We start from the raw sequence: 20179 nt of genomic DNA on the forward strand, positions 1-20179 counted from the left end.
CTGGTGCTTTTTCAAAGAACTGCTGCTTACAATATTTTGATGGGTTTACTGTGGTTTCTCGTAAGTACATATTGTATTCGGTTGACATTTTAGATTTTTTAAAATTATAATTATCATTATTATAAAGGCTAATTTCTAATGGTTGGGCTATGCATAAACCTAAAAGATGCATAATAATGTACAGTTTGCAGAATAGTGATTGATTAATTCATGGAAATAATCGTTGGGTAATAAGCTCTTCCAGACAGGGATTGTATCTTCCTTCTTATTTGGAACGTGCCTTATGCATTGTGGGCCTTGTTGCAATCTAAATAATGAATAAAATGAAAAACCACTCTGTGTGTCAGAAATTGGAAAATAATATATTGCTTACAATATTTTCTCACTGTGTGCTGTGCATCTTCCTCTAGAGCAATCCCCACCCTTTGGTCTGGGCTAAACTCAAAGGCTTTCCATTCTGGCCTGCTAAAGCACTGAGGGATAAAGATGGGCAAGTCGATGCCCGTTTCTTTGGCCAACACGACAGGTGGGAATTCAATCAAAATATGTGTGAATTGGCTTTGCTTTCTAAATTGTGATAATTCTACACTGTCAGAAGTTGTTTACACTATCCTGTCTTTGAATGTTTAGATAGTACTGTTCCGGCTATTACCATCAATGTATTTATCTGATCTAATCTATCTAAATGTTTTTAAATTAATGTTTTGCCACATATTAAAATGAGGAGATATCTTTCATATCCATGTCCTTAGTAAATTGTTAAGATGATGGTTTTGTATGGCTGAAAAACCATGGATGTTAGAGATGGAAAAGTATCAGGGGGTAGCCGTGTTAGTCTGTATCTACAAAAACAACAAGGAGTCTGGTGGCACCTTAAAGACTAACAGATTTATTTGGGCATAAGCTTTCGTGGGTAAAAACCTCACTTCTTCAGATGCATAGAGTGAAAGTTACAGATGCAGGCATTATATACTGACACATGGAGAAACACCATTAATCTGGGCTTGAATAGGGACTGGGAGTGGCTGGCTCATTACAGAAGCAGCTTTTCCTCTCCTGGAATTGACACCTCCTCATCTATTATTGGGAGTGGACTACATCCATCCTGATTGAATTGGCCCTGTCAACGCTGGTTCTCCACTTGCGGAGTAACTTCCTGCTCTCCATGTGTCAGTATATAATGCCTGCATCTGTAACTTTCACTCTATGCATCTGAAGAAGTGAGGTTTTTGCCCACGAAAGCTTATGCCCAAATAAATCTGTTAGTCTTTAAGGTGGCACCAGGCTCCTTGTTGTTTTTAGAGATGGAAAAGGCCTTTAAAGTGGCTGTGTCCATTCTCTGGCCAGTGTAAAAATAAATACATCATTTTGGATGAAAAATTCACGTTGTAAAATGTAGTATCCTCATTTGAAATGCCAGTTTTGCTCCAGAGAGAGTTTGGTTAATTCATTTCACTTAGCCTGGTCAGAGCTCTACTAGATAGAGGATACAGTGACCATTAACAGTGGGTTTAGCAAGAATTGAAAATATGAATCTATAGGGCTGTATGAGGCCGTGCATTTATGTACTCTTTATGGCTATGGAATAATTAAGTCAGAGCTCCTGGAATTTTACAGTCACCTGTGGGTTTGGTAGGTCTGGAGTTGGATAGCTACATGAAATCACGGAAAATAAAATAAAATAAATTCTCGAAACCTCTCTACAGCACCTGTCCTGATAGAACTTCAGAGTATACTACACAGTATGCATACAATTTTACACTGTAAAGAATGTGCATGCCACAACTGCTAAACAGTCCTTCTAAAACAAACTCTCTGATAGGCTTTTCTACTTTGGCCTTAACCCCAGCCAGTCTAGATTCGAAGATTGTTTTTTAGGGGATCTTTTTACAGACTTAATGAATTTTCTAGGTGAAGAGTCATTTCACTGGTTGTGTTTCTGAGTCAAAAAATACATAGTGGTAATCTAAAACACAAATTATTTACCAAAAAACCCTACTAACGATGCAAAATTAATTAAAGTAAGAGGACATTCAAGATTTTTTAGAAGATGCATTGTGTGCTTGTCTTGGGATGTTATGATATTAAAATAAATTAATCTGGGTTAAAAACTAGCAATTTCAAATAAACAATGTGGAATTTAATTTTATATCTTTCCTTTTTTCTTTTTGCTGTTTTGTATATAGGGCCTGGGTTCCAATAAATAATTGCTACCTCATGTCTAAAGAAATTCCTTTTTCTGTGAAAAAGACTAAAAGCATCTTCAACAGTGCAATGCAAGAGATGGAGGTTTATGTGGAGAATATTCGTAGAAAGTTTGGAGTATTTAATTACGCACCTTTCCGGACACCATATACTCCCAACAACCAATACCAAATGTTGTTAGATCCTGCAAACCCAGCAGCTGGAACTGCAAAGACAGACAAACAAGAGAAAATCAAACTGAACTTCGACATGACAGCATCACCCAAGATTCTAATGAGCAAATCTATGCTGAGCAACACTGGTCGAAGGATTTCCTTGACAGATATGCCACGGTCACCAATGAGTACAAACTCATCAGTTCACACTGGATCCGATGTTGAACAGGATGCAGAGAAAAAAGCAACCTCCAGTCATTGTAGTGCAAGTGAAGAGTCCATGGACTTCATTGACAAGAGTTCAGGTAAAAGCTGGGGAAAGAGGGATGCTGCATTTGGTTAAAAACATTTTTTTATTAAATGTAATTAATAAAGACAAGCTTTTTCGCCTGGCAGTTTACAAGGAAGTTGTAGAGGAAGGGAGCAGTTTCATTTTATCCATCAAAAGGCACAGAAAAGAAGTAATAGAATTAAACTGCATCAAGGAACATTTAGTTTAAATAGCAGGAAATTTTTGTAACTGTCAGAATGAGAGCTTATGCAGTCGCCATCACTGGAGATATTCAAGTTAAAACTTGATAGACAATTTTTAGGACAAATTTAAGAATAATTAGGTCTATACTACTGCGTGCCTGATTCACCATTACATTACTCCATTGACATCAATAGAGTTACACCAGTGTAAAGCCCTTCAGTGCCAGGAGGCAGACTGGATAAGAGGAATCCTGGTCTAGTGCAGGGGTCAGCAGCCTTCGGCACGCAGCCCATGAGGGTAATCTGCTGGTGGGCCGCGAGGTATTTTGTTTACGGTGACCGTCTACGGGCCCAGCCCCTTGCAGCTCCCAGTGGCCGAGGTTCACCGTTTCCGGCCACTGGGAGCTGCGGGGGGACATGCCTGCGGATTACCCTGGTGTGCCGCATGCCGAAGGTTGCTGACCCCTGCTCTAGTGATTAAAGCTCAGGACTGGGGATTAGCAGGTCTTTATTCTGTTCCCAGCTGTGCCACAGAGTTGAGAAAATCACTTAACCTGGATTTTTTTCCTCCATAAAGTGGGGAAGATCACATGTACCTCACAGAAGTGTTGTGAAAATTGATTATTAATGACTGTAAAGTTCTTTGTGATTCTTGGAAAAAAGCAAAATTCATCTTTGCACCAAAGCAGCTGCTGCTGCAATTGTTAGCTAGTATCAGAGGGGTAGCCGTGTTAGTCTGAATCTGTAAAAAGCAACAGAGGGTCCTGTGGCACCTTTGAGACTAACAGAAGTATTGGGAGCATAAGCTTTTGTGGATAAGAACCTCACTTCTTCAGATGCAATTGTTGGCTAAGATTTTGAAAAATGACGAATGTTTTGGGATGCCCAATATTTGGGTCACCAACTTCAGATGCCTTGAAGATTGCCTGCTTTTCAGAGAGTACCTTCTTAAAGAATCATTTAACTACTCACGAAAAGCTTATGCCCAAATAAATCTGTTAGTCTTTAAGGTGCCACCAGACTCTTTGTTGTTTTTGTAGATACAGACTAACACGGCTACCCCCTGATGCTTGACATTTAACTACTGGCACTAATACTAGGTGTAATTTCAAGGGAGCTAATAACTTCAGTTTTTAAGGGTAGGGGAAATGACCTATCTAAAGGATATTCAAAGAGCAGTGTAAAGGATTTCATATAAAAATTTGGAAACTGGAAAAACTAGTTAACACAGCTTAGGGTATAATAGTAAAATGGAGTGACTTCTCAAATGTTGCTCATCTTAAACACAGACCTTAATTCAAGAAACTACCATTCATGTTTCTCAGTCAAAAGAGGAGCCAAGTGTATGGGAAATAAATACATGAAATATTTGTTCCTTGTCCTTAATTTGTTTAAATTTCTGAGTTGCTGTTCTGCCACCCTGTAGAGACTTTTATCTTGGATAGACATTTGAGAATTCCATTTCCTTCAAAATAACGTCTACAGAAGCTGTAAAAACCTTTCTTAAACCAGTTTGTATGTTGTCAGAGGGACTCAGCTTTTTCAGTGTCTGGGTGATTGCTCCGATAATATACGTCCTTCTGAATCTCGTATTGTTTAGTGATGAACTCTAGTAGAACATCTGCTAGTGCATGTCATGATCAAGAAGGAGAAACTTCTGTACTAGCTACCTTTTGCTTTAGAGAGCAGGGTTGCTGATAGCAGAATCAGTGCTTGATACTCATTGGTAGAATGTTCATCATCTTGTGAATTGCCACTCTCCTTTGAAGTCCCTGAGTGTAAGGAATTGTAATGTGAGTCCTGTTTATTTCTCTTTATTTGGGGGAGAAGGGGGACTTTGGTCTCAGCATGTGGTGAAAATTCACTTTTTGGGAAGTATTTCTCTTCATGGAGAAACATTCATTTGTATTTTACAATCACTTTTTTTTAAATTGAGGAGTATTTGGATCTACTTGCTAGTAGTGCCACCGTATAAGTGACATTGCGTGCCAGTCTTGCTCCCATTGATTTAGTGAGATTAGGATTGGGCCATTTATTTGCAACTCTTCCAGTTACAGCTACAGTGTCAGAAACAATAAGCCAGTTTCCAACCTACTTTTAGCATTTCAAAAGGAAATTTTTAATTATTGAACAAAATCTTTACTATATAAACTCTTTGCTGGTATGTTCTGCTCTTCCTGTAAACTCAGCAGAGTCAAAGTTCAGAAGCATAAACAGTCCAGTTTTTTTAATTTATTGATGTTGCAAATCTCCATCTGATCACTTGATGTCTTCAGACATGATATGTTAAGCTATTGTGGCAAGTCACCTCTTTTCTCTTGTCAGCCCTAGTGCTTCCCCCTCTGGCAATGGTGGGCCTGGAGTAATAAGCCCCACTCAGGCAGGATTTGCCTCCCCCCATCTGTGCTCCATTGGTTGTATTTTCAGGGTAGGCCTGAGGGTCAGCCTAAGGGGTGATCCTCCACCAAACAAAACGGAAACAGTCTTATAAACAAAATTGGGAGAGGGTATCTCAGGTGTCAGTCCTTCCCTTAGCAGGCACTCAAGTTTGGCTGTCTCCGCCATGGGAAGGAGCACAGCCTCTCACCCTAGAGCAGCCTATTTCCCTGCTGCCACTAGTCTGGCAGCAGCTTGTCTTTCTCTTCCTGCCCCCCAGGGGTTTTTAAAGGCCTCAGGCAGCCCTTAATTGGATTCAGGTGTCCCTAATTGACCTGAGGTAACCCCCTTCTCAGCTTCTAGGAAAAAGCGCTAATATATCAGCCTTCCAGGACCCTCTTGCAGCCATCAGGCCTGACTTTGTCACACTATATAATGTACATGCCAAGTGTCCTATAGTTACCAGGCACTTAAAGGTTAAATATCATAGGGCAACAGAAAACCTCTCTCTCATGCTACTTTACATAGTCAGTCATCAAGTCTTCAGTTGCCTTTGAGTGGGGGGGATCCAGTTACAACACAGTTCCAGTTTGTGGAATAAACAGAATCTTAAGTAGTTTAGAATATTTAGGTTAGTAAGTTGATTAAGCCCCTTTTCTTCTTTTTCTCCCCATTTAAAAAAAAAAAATCCTTAAGTGACATTGTTTTCTCTCAAAATGCCAGGGTCTCCTGGCTTTAAATGCTGCATTTCCTGCCGGGAGGCAATTCCGATTTCTGACTGACACTCACAATGTGTCCCATGCCTGGGGGAAATTCATGTGCCCCGGAAGTGCAAAAATTCCGTGGTCTCACGGCCAGATCAAGAAAGCCAGAGACCTTAAGCTGAAACTCCTCTTAATGGAGAAGTCCCTCTGTCCCACCTCAGACCTGGGTTTGCAAACTTCTCCTGCATGCGGCTTCTGACAGACACCCCCTCCTCCACCTCACAGGGAGGGGACCTGTCTTCTAAAGGACATGGAAAGAGGAGAGCTAACACTCCTCCTCTGAAGACTGCTCCAAAGAAGAAGTGATCCCTGACTCCATCTACCCGCTTCGGTACTGACCATGCTGCAGCATAGTATCATAGAGTCTGCAGGGATCTCCGGCACTGGCGGTGCCTTTCAAGCCGCAGACTGTAGGCGGGCAGGCTCTAAGAAGGAGGGAAGGGGGAAGACTGCCTTCTCTACCTCGGCACCTACAACACAGAAAAAGCGCTCGGTACCGGGTGACTCTGTTCAACAAGCAACACTGCCACCTCCTGGTATTATGCTACATTGCGCAGATACAGCACCGCAGATCCCCACGCCGTCCTTGGTGCGATCTGTGCAGGCTCCGTTCCTACCGACACTGCAAGGTCCCCTAGTACTGCCACAATTCTCGGTACCAGTACCTCCATCGGTACTGCAACAGTTTCTTGCTCCTAAAGACTTGACAGTTGCCCCGGTACCGGAATCACCTCTCTTTGGTACAGATACTGCTTCGGTACTTTCACTGCTGCTCACTCCAACGACAAGAGCTTCTCCTCCTGAGGATGTGGAAGGGGGAGGCTTTCTCCTCCAACAGTCTTCACCCATGCCAGCCAGTGTTCGGTCTACACTTCAGGAGCACCCCAAACCTCTGACCCAACCTGATTTTCAAGGGTGGTATGGTCATCTGTGGGGATCCCTGCCTATGCCCGTCCCACCTCAGTGGGCATTCTGAGACCCATGGGCAGCTTATAGACAGATTTACTCTAACACCACAACTGCCACCATGGAGATACACAGACATGCTATACCAAAATCCACAGTGCTGCCAGAGGCCCCTCCTAAACAGAATTTTGAGGAGGCGGAAGTAATCTTAGATCAGGAGGCAGCTCCTGCTACCTGCACCTGACTCTCACCAGATGAGACTGTTATGCCCTCTCCACCTTCTACCTGGAGATGATCTCAGGAACTTCCAGAGTCTCTTCAAACGGATTGCTAACAAGCTCCAGATAACCCTCGAGAAGGTCTCTGAATTGTGGCACGAGCTCTTGGATATACTCCACACATCCACCTCCTCTAAGATTGCCCTCCCGATTAATTCAGCACTCATGGAACCTGCAAAGAACATATGGCTGACCCCCACTACCATCCCTCCCATATCTAAGAAAGCGGACAAAAAATTCTACGTCCCTTAAAAAGGGATGGAATTTCTATTCACACATCCTCAGCCAAATTCATTGGTAGTTGATGCAGTTAACGAAAAGGGCAAGCAACATTCCTCCAGCACCACCCCTTCTGATAAGGAGTGGAAATGACTAGACTAGACTTGGCTGCAAGGCCTACATTTCAGCAACACTTCACTTCAGAATCGCCAATTATGAAGCCCTTATGGCAAAGTATGACTACATAAACTATTCCAAATTTTCTGACTTTATTGACTGCATACCAAAGAAAAAAAGGGAGCAGTTGCTCATTTCTGAGGGTCATCTCTTGGCTAGGACAGCCCTTCAGGCATCTTTGGACTCTGCTGACACAGTGGCAAGAGCCATCACAACCACCGTAGTAATGCGCCAGCCATCCTGGCTTCACCTGTCAGGATTCCCCAAGGAAGTCCAAGCCATGGTAGAAGACCTTCCGTTCGAGGGTCCAAAACTGTTCGCCAGCAAGACTAATGAGTCACTTCAGTTGTTGAAAGACTTGAGCCACTCTCAGGTCTCTTAGTATTTATATATCTGCAATAAAACATAAACAAGGCAGGTATTATACATTGCAGCGACCCAGACAAATCTCATACGCGTAGCAACTGAGACAATACAATAACCAGTGAAGTAGACTGAGACCAACCAGACGCGGCCCAAACTCCTCCCAATCCACCATCTCTCAACAATCAACATCCAAACAGCAGATTTGCAGGTTTGGTCGAGGACTTGTCAGACCTCACCCATCTATTGCTGCCAACATTACATCCCACCAACCATCCCTTCATCAACCACCTGATGCCGTTCTATCCAACCTGGTGAATCATCACTTCCGACGGATAGATTTTGGAAATCATTCCTTCTCTTCTATTTCAGTCTAGGGTACCCCATCATATCCTGTCAGTAACCGATTCTTTGACAGTCACAGGGAAGATCGTGACTGTCATCAAGGATGGTGGAACCAACCCTGCCTGCCACCCACCCCCGTGGCCATACGGGGATCCCTGGACTGCTTACTGACAACAGTTCTCCACCAGTACCATCTCAAGGGGAAACTAGGCTTGTTCAGTTCTCTCCTCCCCAACCATCCCGACCCTTCACTTCCCCCACCCCCAGAGGAGGAGACATTTGAAGAACAGGAAGCCAGGGCAGATACATGGGCCACCACTTAAACACCCATTTCAAACACTTCCACCACCTTCCAAGGCTGACAGTTTTCAGCAATTTTAAGACCTCATAAAGAGAGTAGCTGACCCTCCTCAAATTCCACTCATAGAGGTCAGAGATTCACAACACTAGCTTTGGATATTCTACGGTCAACAACGACCTCCAGGGTGGCATTACCCATCAATGAGGCACTCCTGGGTCCAGCTAAGACTGTGTGGCAAACAACTGCTACTAGTCCACCAACATGTGGAAGAGCAGATAAAAAGTATTACATTCCCCTAAGAATTTTGATTTCTTGTTCTCTCACCCTCCACCTAACTCCCTAGTAATGGATGCAGTAAACGAGCGGAGCAGGCAACACTTCTCCTGGTCTGCTCCACATGAGAAGGACCAAAAGAAACTGGATCTATTTGGCCGGAAGTCCTGTTCCTCAGTTCATGATCCTGAACTGCAGGGTTACTATCAGGCTGTTGTGACCAAATACATTTTCACAAACTGTAATAGATTGATGGTCCATATTGAACACCTGCCACAGGAACTTAAGGAGCAATTCCAGTCCCTCATTTCAATTATTAGCCAGAACCACTCTTCAAGCCTCCTTGGATGCTGCAGACACTGCCGCCAGGTCCATGTCCAGAGCTGTAATTACTGTATGTGCAGAGTATCCTGGCTCCAGCTCTTGTGGTTTCAGAGAGAAGTACAGTACACTTTTGAGGACCTCCCTTTTGATGGTCGTAGGCTTTTTTCAGAGACCACAGATGAGTCGTTGCATACGCTGGAGGACTGTAGAGCCACTTTGTTTCATGGGCATATATACACCTACAAATAAGAGAGGTTTAGTAGGCCACAGATTGCCTAGAGGTCATGTCCTGCTCAGTTTTCTGGATTCCATAGATCCACTCAGCCCCCCCCCCCTCAAAAATAAAAGAAAATAAAAAGACATAAGTTTCAGAGAAAGAGGGCTGCCCACCCACCTTCCACAACCACCAAACTGTCTCCTAAACAGCAGTTTTGACAGGCAGGTTAAGAGTTTGAATCCTTCTGCACCTCTGATTTTACAGCTGCACCCATTTGTCCACCACCTTTATGGACCTCCTTTCCCATTTCCAACATGCCTGGAGGTTGTTGTACTTAAAGTACTGCACAGGATCTTTTCAGGGGGAATAAGGCAAAATGCCACATTTATTAGTAATACATGTATTCATTAACACTGTATTATATGCATATAATATATTACACTTACACTCACACAAACACACTCCGTCTTGTTGTTACCAATTAGTTGCTCCCCTTAACTTCACTGGCCAGGTGAGTTAGATGGGGGAGGGGGTGGAGCCGGGCTTCTGCCGATCCGGATCGATGCTCCCATATTGACAAGACGAGACCCGGGGTCCTTTGCAAGACACCTCACTTTTATAGCAGCTTTCCTCTTATGCAAATCTATACCAGATTAAAACTTTGTGTCTGTGTTCATTGGTCCTTTGTGCTGCTTTCTTTTGAGTGTTGTCCCAATGCTGCAAAGAGGGTGTTTCCAAAAGAAGGTGCTTGCTTCTAACCCCCGAGGTCATTGGTATGTCTGCTTGTCTTTAATGAGCCCACTTGACACGTTTTATTGTCCTTGGGTCTGGCTCCCAGCCCCTCTCCAACAGTTGAGGCTGTCTGGAGGTGCTGCCTTCCATGCCTTGCTCATCCACACCTCATTCATTCAACAGGGCAATTGATTAAGAGTGGGGGGGGGAGAGCTCTTGTTTTACTGCTAGCAAAAAGAAATTTTTCTTCTATCTTATTCTATCCTTAGGGGCTATAATATTATACCAAGGGCAATGCAAAGTTTCTAAATGAGGCTTTGATATAAAGTCCCATGAAAACAGAGGTCACACGTGGGTAGACCCACCACAAGGTTATATGAAGAGGCACAATGTAAAGTCATATGAAAATTATCACAGATTTATCTACAAGGTGGAGTACTACAGAAGTAGTTCATAGAGGACATAACATCAGGCTGTCATTCCAACCCTTCAGCTCCCTTCTTGAGCTTGTATTAAAGCAGGAGGGAAACACTCCTCCAGTTAGGCACAGTAGAGTTGGTCCCTCCCTCTCACTTGGGTGTAAGAGGTTTTACTTGTAGTATTTCCTTAGATCAAAGAAGGGAAGAGAGTGGAGACTGATCTTAGATCTAATATTTCCAAACAAGTTTGTAAAACCTGAAAAGTTCAGGATGGTGACTCCGGCAGCTATAATTTCTTCACAGGAGAAGGGGGATTGGCCCTTGACCTACAAGATGCCTATTTTCATACACTCTCTTTGGACAGGAAATCTCTACAATTCATTACAGGCCAGGATCATTTCCAATACTGAGTGCTTCCCTTTGATCTCTCCTCTACCCCAAGGGTGTTCTCCAAAGTCCTTGCAATAGTTGCTGCTTACCTCTGAGAGGAGGCTAATCCATGCTGTATTAGGAGAACATCACCAGACAGATGTTAAATTGTTTTATTTAACTAAAACAACAACGTTAAGTATTCTGAATTTTTTTCGTCAACAGCAAACATATAACGTTTTAACAAAATAAGCATATGTCCCTGACTTCTCACATTTATCTCCAAACTTCTTCTCCTTGTCTAGATCTATTCTGCCCCCAACAATCTTTTATTCATTGAACTTTTTGAAAGGGATTGACTCTGTGTACATAAATTTGCAGAGGCACAATAGAGTTGAGGTCTGTTATTTCTCACCTCTATATATTATTTATTTATTTTAAAACATTTTTGTTATTAACAAGCATGTTATCTTTGGAGACACACACCCACAGTTTAAGAACTTCAAAACTAAGCATCTCTGATGGATAGATGGATAGTTCCATTGGATAGATAGAAAGATTAATCTAAATAATCTATACAGAAGCCTGTGGAACCCCATAAAATTGGGTCCCTAATCCATGAACTATTGGAACTCATTTACAAAACTTTTCTTAAACATTACATGAATATATTGTCTCATACTATAGAATTAGAATTTATAATCTCTATTCCATGATGAGATAACGTTGAGCTATAATGTATCTTAATTAAAACTATCTTTAGATCAGTTCTTTCCTCAAAAAGCATTTTATCAAAAAAATCTGATTAAAAAAATCCGATTTTTTTTTTTTAAATCATTGATTTTTATCCACCATGGATTCTTTTAATTGTGCCATATTATTATTTCTTGGGAAGGAAGTGGAGCTCATCATGGAGAGTCAGATCAGAGTCACTTCATCAGAAGTAGATAGATATGGCAGGCAGACAGCATCATGTAACTCCTGCTTCTTGACTTTTACAAATAAATTTCCTGGAATTAATGTTTTCCTTTTCCCCAGGCTCTACTTGTCCATCATTGAAGCACATAAAAAAGCTAGGTTTGATCTGACAACAGTTGACTACTTTACTTAGTTCCCTTTTTTTGGCTACATTTTTTTCCCTGTTCCATGTTATAAACATTAATTTCTGTAATATTTACCACATCCTTAAACTTTGTTGCTGTCTTATTTTTGAAAATAAAAGTTTTGATTAAAATTTAAATGGCTTGTTTCTGTGATTAAAAAAAAAAAAATCAGGTGATCTACTTGAAGGCCATAACACAGAATGTTCCCATTTGAACGCTGTTAGAGAGATATCGCTCTTTGCCATGGATATTTGATGTAATGGAGTGACAGGGATAAATAACTTAGAAATATGTCTGAAATACTAAATGTGTGTCTAATTATGGTCATTGCATAACAAAGTATTAAATAAACATGATTGTACCTTAACATACATTCTCTCCCAGTTTGCTGCCTTTTAGGAATATCAGGATGCTCTATATTTCTTAAGGAAGAGCTATGAATACACCCTTATTAATATTCAATAATGTGTGTAAGTAGTGTATTTTCAAAGCATTAAGCAGAGATTTAATCAAACATCTCTCATTGAGAATATTGAGTCTTATAGGTAATGTCCTATATATGCTTCCTTCCCATCTCCCTATCCCCCCCAAAGTGGTGGTTTTTGAAACTTTTAATTCACAGCTGAATTAAATAGTTGGGGGGAGGGATATCTCAGTGGTTTGAGCATTGACCTGCTAAACCCAGGGTTGTGAGTTCAATCCTTGAGGGGGCCACTTAGGGATCTGGGGCAAAATCAGTAATTGGTCCTGCTAGTGAAGGCAGGGGGCTGGATTCAATGACCTTTCAAGGTCCCTTCCAGTTCTAGGAGATGGGATATCTCCATTAATTTAAAAGAAGACTCAGCTAAAGTGAAGCCTCTCAGAGCATGCAATTCCAAATACTCGAATGTCTTGTTACCTTGTGCTGGGGTAGTTGATCTGCTACTGTTGTGCTGCTTTTGTTGTGAATTGTGCTTTTAATTCACCTTTAATGCTCCTAGAGCCTGGAATAGGCATCTTTTTATGCTCGCTTCTAAATAAAATAAAATTAGGTGCCAATTCAGTTTGTCAAGATCTTATTAATATCTAAAATACACAAAATCTTGATATCTAGAAACACCCTATAACTTGTATCAGAATTTATCAGAGCCAAAATAATTCTTTGATTTAACAGAACTGAATCACAAGTAAATGATTTATTTTATGATTTCTTATTTAATAAGAAAAATAAAAGGGTTGTTGTAACTTTAACCGAACTGTAACTTGCACTGGCAGCTGTTAAAAGCCTCTCCCTGCCCCTACTTATGTTAGTTGAAATGAAAAGCCATTTCACCACCCCTTACTTTATTCTGGCTCATTTTGTTTTTAAATATTTCTTTACCAATTCTGTACTTTTTCAGCTTCTCCAGCACCAGCAAGGACGGGCCAAACAGGGAGCTTATCAGGCAGCCCAAAACCTTTCTCTCCTCAAGCCTCAACACCTATTGCTGCTAAACAAGAAAGAACTTCCACTCCAGGAAGCATTCTGAACCTTAACCTTGGTTAGTTCTAATTTTTGAAAGTCTAATACTGTTATAATAATGTAAATTACAGTGGAGTGGATGTGAGAGAGTAGCAAATTGCATGTATGTGGATTTAAATTAACATAGTACTGAAGCACGTGCCACCATTGTTTCATCAGCAGAGCTATGCTATATTTTTTGTAAAGCTGGAAATGAAACTTTTTTCTTACTGATGAAAGGTATTAGTAGATGATATTTAGCTGGACTCTCAGAAGGCTAAATGAACCCTTAGTGCCAAGGCTGTCAGTTCTCAGCTTCTCTTCTACAGTAGTGGATCTGTTTATTGTAACTACAGTGTACTTCAGCCAAACAGACAATTAACCATAAGAAATAGTTTCTGTAATAGTGGAATAGAGTATGCGCTAAAGGTGAGAGTCAATAGCTGGAGTGTGGTAAATTACTTAAGCCAGATGGCTCGGATTCTTCGAAGGTGAGGTTAAGGGTTATGTAGGGAGTTTTAAATTAAATGCTTGACTGCCTGTAGTTCTTGTTGATACAGATGGAATTTTAAATCTGACAGTGTTTTCTGATTGATGTTTTAACATAGTTGTCTGAAGGTTTTTAGCTGAAACATCAATTATCTCTTCAGAGTTAGGAAAATGTACCTTTGTTAAAATGTCAGTTTTGCCAAGAGTGAAAACACTGGATGGACTTCTCGTGATAACATCAACTGTGCCAGATATGGGTTACATTCCATCCTGAATCCAGTAGTCTTCTGATGTGACTCATTAGGTCATATTACCTTGTTTGAAGCATTGTGAGAATAGGGATTCTCCCTGACATGATAGAATGAAAGGCAAGAGAATAGCAGAAATTCATATGTTTCATGCAGAGAGCCGTGTAGCAGTTCTTCCTTTTTAAGCACTATGTTCTCCTGCTTAGTCAGAGGAAATCTATTGAAGGTAAGTCAACTATAGCTACTCCTCGGCTGGCTGAAGTTATACTGCCAGTCAAGGATAGGGAATAATGAGCAAAACTGTACATTGATGTTCTCAGAGCAGAGATCCTTGGAATCAAAATGGGAACTACCTTTAACAGATTGTATGTCTGAGGGAGAAAAGAGGAGACGTTGGATATATTGAATATTAGCAGAAAGTTGCATCTCCAGAAGGGTGAAGGAAAATAGATAACATGGAATATGGGCAACATTACAATCAACTTTTAGGAATGGAGTTATCAGGAAGTTTGGAAAATTTCAAGATGAAGCACTTGAAAACATTGTGCATGAAGATCTTAGCCCCTAGGCTCTGCTACTGTTGATCAGGGCCGGCTCCAGGCACCAGCTCGTCAAGCAGGTGCTTGGGGCGGCCGCTCCAGAGAGGGGCGACACGTCCAGGTATTCGGTGGCATTTCGGCGGACGGTCCCTCACTCCGCCTGGGAGTGAAGGACCTCCTGCCGAATTGCCGCTGCAGATCGCGATCGCGGATTTTTTTTTTTTTTTTTTTTTTTTTTTTTTTTGGTTTTGGCTGCTTGGGCCGGCCCTGCTGTTGATTTAACTCTTTTCCGCATAACACTGGTCCTAAGATAAATAGGAAGGCCATTTCCTTTCAGGGAGACCTCTTTATATGAAAAAGAGTTGAATAGAAAGATCTGAGTGGTTTGACTTCTATTTTATTTGTTGGGATGGAGACACCTCTGAAAGAAAATATCTAACTTACTGTCTCTTGTCTTACCTTGCTTTATGTAATCTTTGCCTGCACTTACATCTTGTCATGTCCAACTAATGTCACTTGTCTATGGGTAAAATTACTGCAGCAGACTTTTAGTGATTAGTTTTCTTTAATATATTTAGGGTCCAATTTTCAAAATTTCAGCACCCAGCTGAACAATGGAAGTTCCTGGGTGCTGAACTCCTTTGAAAATCTGCCAAATTCATGTAGATTTCTAAATAAGAGCTGAGACATCTTGAAAATTTAGCTCTTAATGAGCAGATATTTTGGAGGGGTAGAGCTGTTTTGATTACATGACTAGTGCATATTGTGTAATAGTATTACTCGCCATAGTAGTAATGTGTTACTTAATTCCTTCATTCTGGTCATCCATTACATGATCCTGCATACAGTGCAGCGGCATTCCATAAATCAGTGCAGTACTGGGGCATAGTTGTAACACCGTAGTGAAACTTTCTGTCTGTGTGAACATTTAAGATTAGTCAAGTGATTGATTACTTAAAGGTGTTCTTGGGGCCTTACTCTTTCTAGCTGCAGAACAGTAATGGGAAAACAGAGGAAAGCTATACAGTGACTGCATTAAACTTATTTTTTTTTAATATACATACTATAGAACTTGGTGACTTATTTATATTTTTACCAAAGCTGAAAAAGAGCATCCATCCAAAGCTCTGGACACCCCGTCAGTCTTTTAAATTACAGAGTTACGCAAACAAGTATGCTTCCTTGATCACTTCTTAAAAGCAATACCTCTATCATAGCAAAATTTAAGTCTACCAACAGAGTCCCTCCATAATCCAGCCTCACCAGTGTAAAAGCCAAGGACAAGAGCTAGGCATTGCAGTTTACCCTGGAGGCCCAGAAACCAAAGCTGTTTTGACTAAGGGGACAGTGACTAAATTCCAAAGCTGAATAGTCCTCCCAAGAACACCTGTTGCTTCCCTTTCTTACACCTGGATGGTTCCAGCTCCAGAGCCTCCATTTGAGTGCAACTCTGACACTGTGGCTCAGGGACAAAGGCAATCACTGAGAGGCTGTAATATGTGTTTTGGCAAGAGCAAGTTTATATCTATTCTGGGAGAAGTTCAACGTCTCCTAAATGTGATTTTGCTTCAGCACATCTTGGGAATTACTGTTTAATAGAAGCTCAGATTTCTTGACATGATTTGTGTGTTATAGGTTAAATGTACTAGGTGAAGATGATTTTTGCAGGAACTGTATATTGTACTCTATTTTGGTCATTCATATCCTTATTCTGTTCTCTCGCTGTCAAAATAATTATGCAAAAGCGTAAATATAAATTTAGAAGTTGTAGCTGATGAGGATTTGGGTCCACTTTTCTCTTGAGCATAATACAACGGTTACTGGTGGGGAGATAGAATCAATGTAAAAAGAGAAGAGATAGGCATTGCAACATGCCCCGGACACCCAGACACCCAAGCTGTTTTGACCAAAGGAAGAGGGACAGTTTTAGAATTTTTCAGTATATTTTAACTATTTTGTTATTGCTCTTTGTGCTGCGTGTGCAACATAGATTTATTTAGTCCTGTCAGGGTTTCCCACCCCCCCCTCGGAACGCTGAGGTACAGATGTGGGGACCCGCATGAAAGACCTCCTAAGCTTATATTTTACCAGCTTAGGTTAAAACTTTTCTAAGACACAAATTCCTTTCCTTGTCCTTGGACTGGTATTGCTGCCACCACCAAGTGATTTACACAAAATATTTAGGGATTGGTCACTTGGAATCTCTATCTCCCCCCACACACACCCCCAATATCCTCCCAAGCCCCTTCACCCCCTTTCTTGGGGAGGCTTGAGAATAATATACCAACCAGTTGCCTTAGCAGTGTGAGCACACACCAGACCCTTTGTCTTCAGGACACTGAAATCAATCAGGTTCTTAAAAGAAGAACTTTATTATAAAGAAAACAGTAAAAGAATAACACCTGCAAAATCAGGATGGAAGGTAACTTCACAGGGTAATAAAAGATTAAAAACACAGAGGATTCCCCTCTGGGCTCAGCTTCACAGTTACAGATGTAGTTTCATTCCTGTTTTTGTAACATAGGAAAAATTCACAAGCCAGAACAAAAGATAACCTAATGCATTTCCTTGCCCTACTTACAATTTCTGTGGTTTTAGATGGATTATTCCAGATATATTTCTGGAGATATTGTACCTGCTTGGCTTCCCCCTCCGTCCGGAGAGGGGACAACAAAAGATAGCCACAAACAAATCCTTCCCCCCCAGATTTGAAAGTATCTTCTTTCCTCATTCGTCCTTCTGGTCAGGTGCCAACTATGTTATTTGAACTGCTTAACCCCTTACAGGTAAGGCAATCCAGTACAACTGCCAAAGAGGGATTTTATGCTACTGCATACATAAAGGTTGCTACCCTTCTTTCTGTATTCATGACAAGTCCATATCATGAAATTGCCACTTGATGACTGTGAAAGCAAGTTTCCTTGCTGAATTTTAATGGAAAGCTTTTTCTGAAATCCTAGAAAGAGATTCAAGGTAATGATTTGTATATTAATAACAATCAAACTGAGTAACTGAAAACCAGCAGGCAGGGGGGCAATGTCAGTCATCTGAATAGTATTCTCCACTTGATTCATCGTCAAGTTGCTACTGCCTTTGTCTGTCTCAAGTAGAGTTATCTAGTCTGGTTCCTTACAAAATCTATGTTTCACATCATTTTTTAAATTGGATTGGTGTTTTCAACTCTCACTGATCCTGCTTAGACTAATGGGCTATCAAGTGCCATTTCTTTATGTAGCTAAACCCATTAGGGCTGTCCATGCTCTCATAATTAGTTCACTTAACCAGTAGAACCCCTCTTAAAACATTATTAAATGTTAAGATACCAGTGATAGCAATGAAGTTCTTGCTACAGAATAATTGGTATGGTCCCCTTTTACAAATTCACTGTTCCTAAAGCTATAAATTATATACTGTGTATCATCCATAGCAGTAGGGTTATATTACAGACCACCTGACCAGGCTGTTGATTGTGACTGTGAAATGCTCAGGGAGATTAGAGAGGCTATTAAAATAAAAAACTCACTAATAATGGGGGATTTCAACTATCCCCATATTGATTAGGTACATATCACCTCAGGAAGGGATGCAGAGATAAAGTTTCTTGACACCTTAAATGACTGCTTCTTGGAGCAGCTAGTCCTGGAACCCACAAGAGGAGAGTCAATTCTTGATTTAGTCTAGTGACGCTCAGGATCAGGTCCAAGAGCTGAATATAGCTGGACCGCTTGGTAATAGTGACCATAGTATAATTAAATTTAACATCCCTGTGGCGGGGAAAACACCACAGCAGCCCAACACTGTAGTATTTAATTTCAGAAAGGCAAACTACACAAAAATGAGGAGGTTAGTGAAACATAAATTAAAAGGTACAGCACCAAAAGTAAAATCCCTGCAAGCTGCATGGAAACTTTTAAAGACACCATAATAGAGGCTCAACTTAAATGTATGCCCCAAATAAAAAAACATAGTAAGAGAACCAAAAAAGAGCCACCCTGGCTAAACAACAAAGTAAAAGGAGCAGTGAGAGGCAAAAAGGCATCCTTTAAAAAGTGGAAGTTTAAATCCTAATGAGGAAAATAGAAAGGAGCATAAACTCTGGCAAATGAAGTGTAAAAATATAATTAGGAAGGCCAAAAAAGAATCTGAAGAACAGCTAGCCAAAAACTCAAAAAGTAATAGCAAAAAAAAATGTTAAGTACATCAGAAGCAGGAAGCCTGCTAAACAACCAGTGGGGCCACTGGACGATCAAGATGCTAAAGGAGCACTCAGACACATAGATGAACATAATTTGTTGGGGAATAGTCAACATGGTTTTTGTAAAGGGAAATCATGCCTCACCAATCTACTAGATTTCTTTTAGGGGGTCGGTCAACAAGCATGTGGACACGGGGATCCAGTGGATATAGTGTACAGGCGAGTCTCATCTTACGCTGGGGTTACGTTCCGCTGTCAGCGCGTAAAGCAAAAATCACGTATAGTTAAAATTACATTGAGGGTAATGGCGGGCGGAATCACCCGCACTACAGGTACAGTATTTAAATTGTTTTTCTTTTTGTTGTTGTTTTTTTTTGCCAACCGCGCAAAGCTGAATTCGCGCATATTAAATGCACGTAAGATGAGACTCGCCTATATTTAGATTTTCAGAAAGCCTTTGACAAGGTTCCTCACCAAAGACTCTTAAGCAAAGTAAGCAGTCATGGAATAAGAGGGAAGGTTCTCCCATGAATTGGTAACTGGTAAAAGGATAGGAAACAAAGGGTAGGAATAAATGGTCAGTTTTCAGACTGGAGAGAGCTAAATAGTGGTGTCCCCCAGGGGTCTGTACTGGGATCAGTCCTATTCAACATATTCATAAATGATCTGGAAAAAGGGGTAGACAGTGAGGTGGCAAAATTTGGAGACGATAGAAAACTATGCAAGATAGTTAAGTCTCAAGCAGACTGCGAAGAGCTATAAAAGTCTCTCTCAAAACTGGGTGACTGAGCAATAAAATGGCAGATGAAATTGTGTAGATAAATGCAAAGTAATGCACATTGGAAAACATAATCCCAACTATACATATAAAATGATGGGGGTCTAAATTAGCTGTTACCACTCAAGAAAGAGATCTTGGAGTCATTGAGGATAGTTCTCTGAAAACATCCACTCAGTGTGCAACGGCAGTCAAAAAAGCAAACAGAATGTTGGGAATCATTAAGAAAGGGATAGACAATAAGACAGAAAATATCACATTGCCTCTGTATAAATCCATGGTACACCCACATCTTGAATACTGCGTGCAGATGTGGTCGCCCCATCTCAAAAAAGATATATTGGACTTGGAAAAGGTTCAGAAAAGGGCAACAAAAATGATTAGGGATATGGAACGGCTGCCGTATGAGGAGAGTTTAATAAGACTGGGATTTTTCAGCTTGGAAAAGAG

The 20179-nt window shown here is 40.9% G+C and overlaps 1 protein-coding gene across 7 annotated transcripts in view; it reads left to right on the forward strand.

Moving 5' to 3' along the window:
- The window catches only part of ZMYND8 (zinc finger MYND-type containing 8), a 107383-nt gene that overhangs the window by 52725 nt on the left and 34479 nt on the right, over positions 1 to 20179 (forward strand). For all 7 annotated transcript variants that reach the window (XM_054045305.1, XM_054045308.1, XM_054045309.1 and 4 more), the window contains 3 exons: positions 411 to 526; positions 2187 to 2665; positions 13380 to 13520. In XM_054045305.1, coding sequence (XP_053901280.1) covers positions 411 to 526; positions 2187 to 2665; positions 13380 to 13520 — 736 coding nt within the window. The remainder of the gene's footprint in view (positions 1 to 410; positions 527 to 2186; positions 2666 to 13379; positions 13521 to 20179) is intronic.

This window comes from Malaclemys terrapin, chromosome 12 (assembly GCF_027887155.1).
Source record: "Malaclemys terrapin pileata isolate rMalTer1 chromosome 12, rMalTer1.hap1, whole genome shotgun sequence".
NCBI lineage: Eukaryota > Metazoa > Chordata > Testudines > Emydidae > Malaclemys > Malaclemys terrapin.